At 36.7% G+C, this 15,207-nt stretch overlaps 1 protein-coding gene across 1 annotated transcript; it reads right to left on the bottom strand.

The window, feature by feature from the left end:
- Nucleotides 1-12,820: 12,820 nt before the first annotated feature.
- Nucleotides 12,821-14,339, bottom strand: LOC145061956 (disease resistance protein RUN1-like). Its single transcript, XM_079009554.1, has 3 exons — nucleotides 14,050-14,339; nucleotides 13,796-14,002; nucleotides 12,821-13,163 (listed from the first exon to the last, which is right to left on the bottom strand). The coding sequence occupies exons 1-3, from the start codon at nucleotides 14,337-14,339 to the stop codon at nucleotides 12,821-12,823; spliced, it is 840 nt and encodes a 279-aa protein (XP_078865680.1).
- Nucleotides 14,340-15,207: the final 868 nt, after the last annotated feature.

Here is a 15,207-nt window from a genome sequence, read left to right as displayed (position 1 = left end):
GATATCCCCCCTTGAGCATACTCAGATATCGGGACATCTGAGCCTGCTCCGAAACGAACTCAGGGCAAAACACCGCCCTCTCAGTGAACATCCTGATGATCTCAGTCACCGACTCTGAATCCTGCTTCAGCTCAAGGAACTCTTGAGCCAATATCTCCCTCTCATCCCGCAGAACATAGCGAGTGCTGAACATCTCTCTGAACTAATCCCATGAAACCGCAGCCCTCTGCGCATCGGAATATGACCCCGAGGTCAATCTCCACCAATCCTTCGCCCCGAGCCTCAACAGGTTCAGAGCACCCCTCACCCTCTAATCAACAGGGCATAAACGCGTGGAGAAACACCCCTCCACGTCTGATAACCATCTCATAGCAACAATCGGGTCCTGAACTCCATCGAATGTGGGAGGCTTCGTATAATAGAAATCCCAATACTGAAAACCCCGACTAGCTCCTCCCCTTACAGCCACTGCTACAGCCGTTGTAGCCGCGGCGGCAGCCGTCTCTGCGAGAGCCGCATATCACTCATCAAAATACTCAATCATGGCGGTCTTGATCGACCCAACAATTCCGGCAACTCAGCCCGGAACAATGCAGCAACCCCATCACGTAGGATCTCGCGAATCCCCGCATCCAACTCGCTCGTGCTCGTCTGATCGATAACCTCAGACGGCACCGATCCACCCGGAACTCGCTCTCCAGCTCCCGATCCTGATCCGGATCCACTATCATCATGCCTCGAAATCTCCATACCGAAGACACCATACCAATCTCAGACACTTCCCACAATCCTGGGATCCAACTCTTGCAACCCAACCCTAGATATCATGGTTTCCCTGATACGCGTATGGGTCCTATGCTTTCAGTAGTACGGGCCCATACTACCTTCCACACCTACCCATATTTGTATGAAGTACTACCACAATACCCTAGAGAACATGCATAACAACTATCAACCCTCACCACTAGAGGAACACTGAGAATCTCCCATAAGGGACCCTAGGCTACAGGCATCACAAATCAGGCAACATTATCATGAATTCCTGAAGATCCCTAGCCTAACTGTAGCATGCTGTTCTATCAAGCTCAAATAAAACAAATATCATGTATGGTATCTTCGGGTTACTTACTGGCTCCGGCTGATCGTACCTCCGCATCCTCCCTTTACTTAATTTGAAAACCATTTTAAATTTTCTCCTTTTTTTTAAAATCCTCCTCGATTTGAGACTGGAGTCACACGAATGTTCCCCCAATTCACTCAAACCAAGGCTCTGATACCAACTTGTAACGACCAAAATTCCAAAACAATTAAAACTTTTCAAAACCACCCATTTTAATAACGTTGTTACAAAAAGGTTTTCAATACATTATTTAACAGAGTATTTTCCCAGGTTCATATCATAAAACACCAACGCGAGGAACGGTACGATCACGCCTTTGCCTTGCCACAGACTCCTGAGAACCTGAAAACATAAAACCACAACTGTAAGCACGAAAGCTTAGTGAGATACCCCCCAAAATACCAACCACATATACGCCTTTCCAGGCCACGACCTTCCGGTCCAACACATATCGCCTTCCGGCCCATATCATATTGCCTTCCGGCCCATAACATATTGCCTTCCGGCCCATAACATATTGCCTTCCGGCCCACCGCATAACAAGCATACATATCATAACAAAACATAGAACGACCCTGCATACCGGGTCACACCCTAGGTCTAGCAATCATACGCATAACACATAATCATATAACAGTTCACAGTCAGCAATCGGTCAACAGACCACATAACATAGCATTACTCTATTCAAGATACCGACCTAGCCGGTCACTAGCATAACATCACCCTACGAATTAGTCAACATACTAAATGCACACAAACGCCTTTCCAGGCCATGACCTTCCGGTCCACATAGCAATGCCTTCCGGCCCACAACATGTAATGCCTTCCGGCCTGCAACATATAACGCCTTCCGGCCCATATCATAACAACTGACAACTACCCGGACTTCCATCCGATAAAAAGATTGGCCTTGGTGCCATAAACCCTAGCGATATAGTGAGGATAACTCACCTCGAAACTGCCGACTCAACAGATAGCTCAAGCTGCTCCAATCACTGATACGGTCTCCACATTTGGACATCCACCAATGCACTGAACTCAACAATAATCAACAATTACCAAAATACCCCTGGAACCACTGGTCAACCCTTGGTCAAAGACAAGGTCAAAGTCAACCCCTGACTGACCCTACTCGCCGAGTCAACCCGATGACTCGCCGAGTCCCCATACCCAGAACTTCACTCGATCCGCGATCTAACTCGCCGAGTCACCCCGAGACTCGCCGAGTTCAACAACTCTGAGTCCACTCGCCCTCAACTCACCGATTCTCGACTCAACCAGAGAATATCGGGACTCTTCGACAAGACTCGCCGAGTCTAAGAACAGACTCGCCGAGTCTATGGCTATCTTCAACCTACTCGCCGAGTTCCAAGCCATCTTCATCCGACTCGCCGAGTTATTCTTCCAACTCGTCGAGTCCCAGCTCATCTTCAAGCAACTCGTCGAGTTCACCCATGTGACTCGCCGAGTACCACCGATCTGAATCCATACAGAAGCATTCCCGACCATGCAATTGATCCAAAACATAGATCTAGCCTCCTACAATTCATCCATCACGTAAAGTGGCAATCTTTAAGTGAATCCATAGAGATCTAGGCCATATTCACTCATAACTAGGGTTTGGGACTTGCAAGCTTCACTAAACAATCCAACACAGGGACTTTCATGCTCTCTGATTCTCCTCTACTCCAGATCTGAGGTAGCAACCTCAGATCTACCCTCTAGACTTCCAATTACATCCGAAGGCAACATCCCACAAACCCCAAAATGAAGAAACAACATTTAATCAGACCAAGAACGAGATATTACCTCCAATGGACGCCCCCAACTGCAATGAAGTTGATTCCAAGCAAAGCCCCTTGCCCCAAGCCTTCAATTCCCACAAAATTACTTCAATGATTACTTCTCCAAGCTTCAATCCACTCAACAATGGAGCTCCTCTGCGATTTAGGGTTTCTAGAACTCAAGAGGGAAGTAAAGAGGCTGGGGAAGGAACATAATGTTCCTTATATAGGGCTCAACCCCGAGAATTTGGGTTTTCTCCACCCAGCGCCTACTCGCCGAGTCCATCTCATCGACTCGCCGAGTCGGCTACTTAACACGCGGTCAAGCCGCGACTCTACTCGCCGAGTCCAGCCATGGACTCGCCGAGCCACTCTTTCCCAAATAACACTTTTGGCCCTTCAACTCTACTCTCGCTATTTTGGGATGTTACATATCAACATACTTTGATTTATATGTTTATTATAGCATCTTAATTTCAATTTCTTCTAATTACACCATTGTATTTTAGAAAATATCTACCCGGTTACGAATCAATAATTGGATAAATTTTTGTAAAGTATATCCAAAGTACAATGCTATGACTGGGTAGATATCCGTAGTACAGTTTTCTTAAATTAAAATAAAATATAAAAATAGAATTGAATGACATACTTTGGTAGATTTATTAAGGTACAATGCCTGAACTAGAATATGTTTAAATGTATCTTCAATGTTTAAATATTTAAGGCTACCATCTTCAACAGACTCTTAAGGGTTATATGCAAGAAATATTAGCAACATACTTTCATTGATTTCATTATTATATCATCCAATCTTTAATTTATCCTTCTCACACCATTGTACTTTAAAATCTACTCGATTATAGAGATGTCATCAAATACAAACAATTTCCACCCTTGTAATTGGATATATTTTTATAACCTATGACATCCTAATAAGAATTTTTTTTGAAGTACAATGCTATAATTGGGTAGGTTTTTTTAAACTACAATACCTTAGTAAGAAAATCAAATTTAAAGGAAAATGTTGTGATAGAAAGATTTAAAATTAGGATGCTATAATACATGGAAAACTAATATGCAGAGTATTGCTTCTTAACAAATATGCAGAGAAATTTGTTGCATCATCATTTACTACAACCATGTTTGGAAATTGTTCCAACATACCCTATGAGCAGTCCGAGGTGACTGTACGCCCACGTGGCGGTCCAATCATGCAGAAGGCTCGGTATAGAGTCAGTTAGACTGCAGGCCTGTAGGGCGGTCCAGTCAGGCCAATGGCCTAGTATGCATGTTGTTGATTGAATTGTTGTTGATATGGTATCTCAGTGTGGTGTTGGTATTTTGGGGTAGCTCATTAAGCCCTCGGGCTTATAGTTTTCAGTTTATTGTTTCAGGTGCTTCAAGAGATCATGGGAAGGCGAAGGCGTGACCGTACCGCTCCTCATCCTTATGATCTGTTTTGGGACACTCTGATGGATATTGATTGAAAATGTTTTGTAAACGATTACACTTTGGTTTCTTTTGTTGATTTAAAAAGTTTAAATTTGGCGTAAATTTTATGAGTGTTACAAGTTGGTATCAGAGCCTTGGTTTGAGTGAATTAGAGGAGCACTCGTGTGAATCCAGCCTCAAATCAAGGAGATTTTTGGAAAGTAAATTTTTAAAAAAAATGGTTTTCAAAATAAAGGATGGAGGATGTAGAGGGTATGATTAGCCAGAGCCAGTAAGTAAACCCCAAAATACCATATAGTTATTTGATATTATAATATGTTAGAACAATATGCTAGTGTTAGGCTAGGGATCTTCAGGAAATCGCATGATAGACTTGTCTGATTATATGATGCCTATTAGCCTAGGGTTTCTTGTTTATGGAATTGACATCATTACTATAGTTGTTGGTGCATGCATCGCGGTTGTGCATAATCAAGATCTTATAGCCTGAGAATGTTCGACCCAGTCTCCGGATAGGATCAGATATTCGAAAATCTATTGGGTCCAGTGTTATGTTCGACTGGCATGCACTAGCACTGCGGGGGTTGATGGAAGTTTCATGGATGTATGAGTTGTGCGGAGATCTGTGATCTGTTGCAAAATAGGCAATTTCCCATAGTAGTGAGGGTGAGTGCACAATATGTAGATTATAGTGTTAGGGCGTTGTGGTGGTACTTGAGACAAATATGGGTAGGTGTGGAAGGTAGTATGATTTTAACAATAATTATATGTTAATTGTAAATGTATAATTAAAATAATATTTAATATTACAAAATTTTGGAATATAAATGAGATCGTTTGTGTCGTAAAAACAATTAAACGCTATCTTTAAAATTTAATAATATATTTAAGCTAGATAATATTATATATATTAGGTAAATATTGAAAAAAATATATAGAATGATGAATTTTAACATATTTTAAAAGATAAAGGACCAATGTTGTAAGTTCGTGAATGCTCCTTTCATTTACGCATTGAGTTTGTGGGCTAGGAACCCCATTTCTACAAACACAATTAAAAGAGCTCCATTTCTACAAGGCTTTTTGAAAAGTGCCCTGTTTTTGCAAAAAAACTTTATGCTTTTCTTTTTCAGTCCCAATGTTTAGAAGGTTATATACTTTTTATCAAAGTTTAAAATTTCTTTCTTACATTGTTTTTGAATGTGCTCATCTTACATCACGTAGTCAAGGTATTTGATGAAATGCTTATGTTGTTTGTTTTTTCACATTGGTTCATATGGTATCTACTATCCAGGTGATTGGGGAGATGTTTGTCTGAGCTATATATGTTTCCAGTTGATAAAAAAATATAGTATTTTCTTCCGGGACTCTATTTATAAACCAAATATTCAAGTTCCATGCTTTTAGTAAGTGGAATAAGATAATTGTACCTGCAACTTGATGCACCACTTTTATTGTGATACAAATTATTCTACAACAAATTTTAGATACCCTGTTACTGATGAACCCTATAATCTTAAAGTTATGTAGATTTGAGATTTTTAGTCACATCATTCCTCAAAATAATCAAAAAAGATACAGTTTCTTTCTTGTTGGAGTTCTTTTATTCTTGCTGTTGTATACAACCGTTCTTGTAGTTTTCTAAGATTGACTATAACTTTAGTAATCTTTCTGAGCTTCAATATAACTTTAGTAGTCTTTAGTATGGTGGGTCCTTCTATATTAATATATTAAAAAATAAAATTAAGTAAAAGAAAAAGAAAAATATAAAATATATTAAAATGGTATAAATATCATTTTGTATGGTTTAGAGACAGGCCAACTGTTTAAGAAAATGAAATCACAAACACCATTTACATCAAGTAAAAAAGTTAATGATTGAACTTATGACCTCTAATAGTCCATTAAAATGTTGTATACACTCTTTTAGTCTCTGGCCATCTAACTGTTAAATCCATAAACTACTTCATTAACTAATCATTTGTTGACCTAAATCGTTCGTGTGGTTTGTCCCTTTTTATGGATATGGTGCAATAGCTTCGTTTATTTTTTTCCTTTTCTGTCCCCAAAACGACGTTTGGTAACAGTTATAGGGGTTGTTTGTTTTTTTAAAGAACCACTTCTTGCTACGCCGCGCAACACTTGGCCCTTCGCAACTGTTTGTTTTTCAAAAGACTTCTGACTTAAAAACTGATGTATGGCGTAGCATTGGACCCTCTGCTTCGAACCTCTTCACACCTTACTTTAACTTACTACAGTATGTAGACATTAAAAAACAAACATACTTTTTATTACATGTTATAGTCGTTTGGTCCACCTCTTATGCTCAAGAGGGTTGCAGAGATGGTCTGCAAACTTCAAACATTTTCGCTTCTAAGAAACAAACAACACCATAGTCTCTGGGTTGGCTAACCAGAGGCCTAACTCCTAAATTAAAGTGCTAATTCCATAAAAATGACCATATCTATAAAAACTGAGACAATATCCATAAAAAACGATAAACCACGGGGGTAGTTTTTGAAATTTACTCATCTTGTTTTTTTCTTTTTTTTTCTTTTTTTTTTATTTCTTTTGGAACAGCAAATATAATCCACTCTTATTACCACCTATGTCCCAGACGGGACTTGAACCCTCCACCTTAAGGAAGGAGGGCAACATCTGATAGTGCTGGGCTAGAAGCCCTTTGGTAATTTACTCTTCTTTGTGTTTTCGTTTTAATTACTTTCATGAACTTGTGTGCCTATATGTGTGATGGCGGGTACAGGTTTTCAAATTCTGAATATTTTAGAGTAACATCTTTGACAAACTCTTTTAAAATGCAAGACGTATCAACATACTTTGATTTATATGTTTATTATAGCATCTTAATTTCAATTTCTCCTAATTACACCATTGTATTTTAGAAAAAATCTACCCGGTTACGAATGAATAATTGGATAAATTTTTGTAAAGTATATCCAAACTACAATGCTATGACTGGGTAGATATCCGTAGTACGGTTTTCTTAAATTAAAATAAAATATAAAAATAGAATTGAATGACATACTTTGGTAGATTTATTAAGGTATAATGCCTGAACTAGAATATGTTTAAATGTATCTTCAATGTTTAAATATTTAAGGCTACCATCTTCAACAGACTCTTAAGGGTTATATGCAAGAAATATTAGCAACATACTTTCATTGATTTCATTATTATATCATCCTATCTTTAATTTATCCTTCTCACACCATTGTACTTTAAAATCTACTCGATTATAGAGATGTCATCAAATACAAACAATTTCCACCCTTGTAATTGGATATATTTTTATAACCTATGACATCCTAATAAGAATTTTTTTGAAGTACAATGCTATAATTGGGTAGGTTTTTTTAAACTACAATACCTTAGTAAGAAAATCAAATATAAAGGAAAATGTTGTGATAGAAAGATTTAAAATTAGGATGCTATAATACATGGAAAACTAATATGCAAAGTATTGCTTCTTAACAAATATGCAGAGAAATTTGTTGCATCATCATTTACTACAACCATGTTTGGAAATTGTTACAGGTACACTATTATGGATTCCAGATGTACAATACATAGAGCAACAAGACACAATAGAAGGACATGTCCTCAAAAACCAAATAAATCTGCTTCTACTTCAATTGTAAAAACAAAGAAAGCTCCATAACCTAGACAAAAAAATGTTTTGTAACTTGCAACAAAAATATTTTTGGCAAAAACAAAATAATATTGCAAATTACATTTTTTAGTGAAAATAGATGTGGAAATTCAAGTGGAACAAGAAGTTGAAGGACACATGGAAGTTCCCAAACCAACTTAAGATGAACCTCATGAAAAGGAACCACATGTGCATGTCTCTCATATTGTGTGAAGCATAAGGAAACCCACACAAAGAATTACCAAGATAAAGTTGTAAAGGAAAGTGGTGTTGAATGGAGCTGGAAGCAGTCAAGAACACCCAATGTCCTCGTAGTGATATGTGTTTTGTTTATGTTTTTGGGAAGACAAAATGTTTGGAAGTATTATTTGCACACCTTTTGTAATCATCTACATGCTACTTTGTACAAACTTTTGATATGTATGTGATGCTAGTTTGTCTGTTAACACTATGATGTTCTTTAATTTTTCTAATTTAGTATGTTCATGGTTATATTTGTTTATCTGTTTTATGTTCACGACACATACTTGTTTGATAGTTTTATGTTTATCTGTCATCAACAATCGGTAACCCAACATGTATCATTCATTAAGCGATGTCAAAAAACATCCAAAATTGTCACTAATAATCAGTTAGCCAATATCCATCTTTCATTAAGCCATTTTCAGTTACATCCAAAGTACATTAACCCATTAAGCCAACATTCACTAAGCCATTAATCCCTAACCTATAGTAGATTAACTACAAACATAACAAACAACAAAAATAGCACTATTTTGTGAGTGGACACCTTCCATTTCAATGCCTCCATTTCATGGTCCATCTTCATCTCATGCTCTGATGTAGCAAATTTTCAGCATTAGTTCTTACGCTTCCATTACACCCATATTCTTCGACTTCAACTTGATGTCTAAATCTTCATATCGAATATCTTCATCAACCACTCCTAGAAATTGCAACTTTTCCTTATAGTCTTGAAAAAATAGAAATGTTAAAACAGGAACATAAAAAAGAAGTGTTAAAGAAAAAACATAATTTGATTTACCATCGAGTTAGGGCACATGCTAAACTTTCTTCAGGGTTGTCATCTGTCTTTGATGTCATCAATTGAGAAGATAACCCACATTTCCAAAGATTTTCAATTTGGAATTCTTGATTTTGACTGGCAGATTAAGAAGAAGAAGAAGAAGAAGACATGTTGATTTTGTGATTCTACGGCACAAAAGAGCAAGAGGGTGAAGAAATACCTTATATCACGTATCAGCTAAACTCAAATGTCACCACGTATATGCCAAGTATATGCCAATTGGGCATTAACTTACTATAACTTGAACAAAAAATGAGAGTTTAATGGTCAATGGTGTCAAAAAAAAATTGAAAGTGACCAAATGTGGACAAAATCTAAGTCATTTTTCCTTTATTTATGTGATGAGAGAAATGTTTCGGTATAAAAATATACCTCACATGCATGACCAATTATGTCAGGCTTCCTTTGCAAAGAATCTCTAAACCATACTTCCTTTTGTGTTGAAAATACGGAGAAAAAAAAGTATTGGGTTGATCACTATTCACACACATCCACTTGGACAAAGCATTTGTATTGGTTCGGGTATATTATAATTATGTGAACCAACATATCAAAAAACTTGACCAATTGTTGTAGCAAATCAACCCATTTAGACGGGTCAATACTTGGGTCAACCCATCGTGCATCTGGATCGATCCATTAAAAATAAACTCTTATCTTAGAGGGCAAACAAAATCAATAATAAATGGGTGGATTTGGGTCATATGATGTACTTATTTAGAAGAATTAGGCTATGATCCATTTATTTAAAATAAATAGGTCATTGTTCATCTATTTAATGAAGTTTGGTCATGGGTTAGGTGATATACATAAGGCTCTAACAACAAAATATTTAATAAGAATGACATCAACCTTGATAGCTGGGGCCTTCTCTAATGAATTTAGTATCCGATGAAACAATTCATAAACTGGAATTTTATATCCCAGTTGCATAGGATGTATTCTCCTGTTGTTTGAAAACAAGAGAGATCTCCACCAATGATGTGATTCCATGACTTGTAATAACCCAACGCACCATTATCATCATCATCATACAGGACTCTGACCCCACACTCCTTTATAAGTTCATTATATGGCCCTTTAATAGTAATAGTAACCTGGTCACCACCTTCCATGTCATTCATTCCAAACATCCAATGACTTAACATCATGCAACACTCTTGACATACACTAAATCTGGTCAAGCGACGGTATATCCATGTGCGATTCTTTGTTATGTTACTAATTGTGATCTTTGGCGAATGATGGATACTTGAATCCTTATATGGAACTTGCAACGTCTGCACAGAGCAGAAGTTGAATCCTCTAAGGAAGTTCGGAGTTGATGGGATGGTAAATAATATTGATGCCCCGCGCTTCTATGCCTAAACCAACTCGGCATCTCCTCCGCCTCATACATTGTGGTAAATATTCCAAATTCATAATGCATCGTCTGCCAAATACCCACCTTAATTAATCTCCGTAATAATTATATTAAACGTATTCACATAAAGACAGACATCTAACTAGACAAAACCTGGATTCCAGATCTCCGAAAATTAGTTCTCACACGCCTGTCGTTACGGAAGTCTAAATTAGTCCATCCCAAGCTACGCAACACCTCTTCCTCAACACCCACCATTGCTTGGATTTTGACCACGCCTTCTATTTCATATGACCAACGTCCGTAATTTCTATCGTCATATGATAATCTAAGTATGGATGTTGTTCGATTTAATACCAATTTTTCTATAGAGTACCTATGAGAAGAAGCGAGGAACAACGCTCTTAGTGTATGTGGAGGATGCTCGATTGACTTCAAATTTTTACAATTATTCATGCTAAGTATCTTAAGCCTAGGAAGGGTTCTCACACAAATGGGCATGGAATCGATAAGATTTCCGTCTAAATATAAATGCTCTAGCATGGATAGGCAACTGAAGTCCATGGGAAAGGATTCAGTGGACAAATTATTATTTGCAAGTGTCAAACTTACTAAAGACCTAGGTAAAGAAAATGCAGAGAACTTCAAATCACTTGGTATAGCACCCACAAAGGTGGAGGAAGAAGTTATTGTATTTACGTCAATGTTGTTAGCCTTGAGCCTTTCTGGTAAATCAATATCCCTAATCTTGATTCGTGATTCCCCAAGATTACAATGATCTAGGAACACTATTTTAACATTCCTTAACATGCCTATGTTTTTTTGAATTTTTTCAAGCTTGTTGCAGTAGCTCAGATCGATTAAGACAAGTTTAACACATTGCCCAATTGATTCACAAACCTCATGCAAACCAATGCAATTTCTAACTATTAACCACTTAAGAGCAGGGAGTTGGTCAAAGTCACTAAGACTACAAAGTTGTTCACAGAAACTTAAATTAAGAATCTTCAATGATCCAAGTACCTTTTTGTGTTTTAAGCATGATCCGCTAATCTGGTGAAATAGGGATAAGTTAGAGTAATAGTGAATTTCACCAAATCAACATGGAATAATAGCGAAGGAAGATCAGTTACCTTTTGTCTCTTTTCATGTCGTTGTGGATTACTATCACAAATGACAAATGATTCAATATTGCTATATGACATGTCAAGAGCAACCATATTCTCCATTGGTAAATTTAAAGGTATAGAATTTAAACGGTACCCATGCATGCATAAGCATCTTAATTCTTCCGGAAAGTTTTCATAAGAACCATTCATGTGCACATAATTGAGTTGTAGCAGCATCGGATTATCCATGTTACTCAACGCATCTATTTTCACCTCAAATGATGCACCTGACTTGTCTTTCTCAACCATTCGCATTTCCAAAGCAAGGCCTACAATATTTCCCTTACCCTAAGAAGAACCAAAACCTAACAAAAATTAGACAATACAAAATACTTAAAATATGCACATTACTAACAACTATACAGGGTTACAAAGGCTCTTACCTTTTTTTTTCTTTAATACTTTGAACGACTCCTCGTGACACCATAATCGACTGCGCTTCCATGGCTCGTCAAGTGATTCTTGAAGTACTTCGAATCTTTCCATCTCTTGAACCAACTGATGCATCTTAAATTCATTATTCCGTCCTATACTAAGAAGGCATCTATCAATGAAATTAATGATTTCGGATCTCACGTTTATATTGCATGCCTCTAATATTGTTTCGGTAACATCTCTATCTATTCCAACAAAAAAAAAAGCAATATGCTTAAACAACTCCTTATCATTGTTAGATGACAAATAATCAAAGCTCATTCTCAGGACATTATTTATACAGGAACTTGTTTCTTTTTTTAGCCCTTGTATGCACGCTTCCCAGTAAGCTACATCTCGATTATGTAGCGACTTGCCCAAAACTTTGAGAGCTAATGGATGTCCTTGGCAATACTTCACAAGCTTCTCTAACACCTCTTCATAACCTGCCTTAGGATGGTTGCACATAAATGCATGGGAACACAAAAGTTGGTATGATTCAGTCCTATATAAGCCTTTAAGGAAGCATTCTACATGCTTGGGTTTAATATTTGTTTTGAATAATGCACAACTCTGTGTTAACCATCTTTCCTTTGTTGTTATTATAATATTGCTTCCGGGATGAAAACCTTTGTTTCCGAGTAATGCATCCAACTGATCAATAGTATTGATATCATCAAGAACTATAAAGACCCTTTTGCGGGCTAATGCATTCTCTATCTTTGAGGTGTATGTTGAAACATTATGAACTTGAACTAAACTTTTTTTGAAATGTCATCCGAGAGTTGTTTTTGTATATCAAGCAGCCCATTAAACTTTCCATCACATCTCCTACTGATATTTTCAACAAAACTGCTTGTGTTGAATTCACACCAATATAGGTCACAGATATGTTTGGCTAAAGATGTCTTCCCGATCCCGCCGATTCCCGTAATAGTGAGTATGTCTGCCGTATGTGAGGATCCATCTTTCCACCATGAAGTGATGAACTTAATATCATAGTCCATCCCAATAAGTTGTTGCCGAACACTCCTTAACGGTACATGTAACCTACAGTGGATGTCCTTCACAATTTCTTCAATAAATTCTGTCTCTAGCCTGAAACTTGATTTGATAAGAGTTACAAAACACAGTACACAAAACTAACAAACTAGATTTGGAGATTTAGTTTATCCAAAGATCTAAATCAAAAGTATATCATAGTTGCATTTTTAATTAACTTCACATCAACACCATATAGGATTAGCACCTAATGTGTAAGGTCGTAAATATTTATGTATGATAAAGCAAAATCCACCAACATGTTACAATTTCACTAATGGGCCAACTAACTTCACTATGTTTCTACAAGACCATCAAACTTAACTATCAATGTGGTTTTGCATGTGTCTGAAAAATATATGCCAGTTTTAGGTTATCCTCTACTACTCACAGGTAAGAACATATTAACATAATTGATAGTAGATGCATATAAAACTGTTCAAAATTTGGTTCAAAACATATTAAAATAACTGAAAATAGGTTATCTTAAAGAACTACCTGATAATAAAATACTAAATGCACAGAAACATGTCAAATTTATCATGATGGTTAATCTATGTATATGTATGAATTAAGGAGATCACCGAGTTATTTGATGATATTGAAAAGCATAGGAAAAAGATGCTATTGACATTTCATGTGTTTACTAAAAAAGAAATCAAATGTGCATGAAGATATAAAGTCGTTACCTTCCATAAACATCATTTCCTTTTAAATTAGCAACTTCTTTAAGCGCTTTATTCCAATTGTCCAACTTTTGATCCCATTGACTTCTTTTATTTGCAGTTGTCTCTGCCTCCATTGTTTGTTTATGCTTAGCCATTGCATCTCCAAAGCTACTTTGTTGCTTCCTGACATGTGTGGGCTCCACATGATAAAAGCTACTTTGTTGCTTCCTACCAATTCATCCAGGCACCATGTTGTAAAAGCGTAATTCTTAGACAGCACAATAATAGAAGCCCGAGATGCCTTAATTGCAGTCTCCAGTTCTAGTTTTAGATCTTCCCCTGTTTCAATCTCTTCATCATCCAAGAAGGTAGTGATATTGGCATCAATGAGGGCCTGATGAAGGTGATTAGTGAAACTATGACAAGTGTCAACACCTCTAAAACTTAGAAATACATCATATCTATGACCATCAGTTGATGAACTATGGCCACGAGTTGGTGAACTATGGCCAAGACTAGATGAAGAAGATGAAGATCCTTCTGGAAGTGCAGATAGAACAACCATTATGAGTTAAGGATTGATGACTCTTCACCCTTCCTACGATTTTCTGCATTTATTTAAAGTTTCTACTTATATACAGGGTGTATCTTAGTAAGTTCTGAAACTCCTCCACACGTTATCGGTTATCAAAGTTGGTTTCACCGGCTTTCCTCCCTTGTGTTCCAATGATGGGATCTAGTACATAATTCCTCTACATAAATTCGAAACTATTAATATCTACTATATGCAACTTAAGTCTCATCAAACAATTTGAAACTCAATGATAATAGTATCCTTGAATTCTTCGAAAATAAACTTTAAAGTGATTAGATTACAACACAAATAAACTCTAAATGTGTAAATATCCCACTTTTTATTCCCAAACTTCAAGTTTCGAGTTGATTTTGGAGCTATATAGTACGTAATGTGTGATTTAACCCTTGATTTCGATTTGATTAACCCACATAAACATTCCTACTAATGTCTAAATAAAATCCATTTGAAGTTCACTTAAACAAATCAACACCAAATACCATTCTATAAACAACTACAAGATTCACTATTACCCCTCATAAGAGAAATAGCAATAGAAACAATTAAACGATCTGAACAAAAAAAAAAAGTAAGTTTCTTGACGTGGTTGTTTATGGATCCCCCAAATTAGCAACAAAATTATTTTCAAATTTGAAATTCTCTATCACTGGATTTAGTATTAGCATACATCTAAAGGATTTCAACTTTCATTCATGGGTTTCATCCAAATGATATGATTTTGAAACTAACAAGCCATGCCCTGTCTAAGGTTTCAATTTCAAACTCTCCAGAATTAATTGAGCAACAGTAATTGAGTAGACAAAACTCAATCATCTGTTAACAAAATAAAAAATGATTA

Source organism: Lactuca serriola, chromosome 1 (genome assembly GCF_051521515.1).
Source record: "Lactuca serriola cultivar US96UC23 chromosome 1, Lser_US96UC23_V15, whole genome shotgun sequence".
Lineage (NCBI taxonomy): Eukaryota > Viridiplantae > Streptophyta > Magnoliopsida > Asterales > Asteraceae > Lactuca > Lactuca serriola.
Note: the sequence above shows the minus strand (reverse complement) of the source record. Positions and strands in the feature narration are given on the sequence as shown.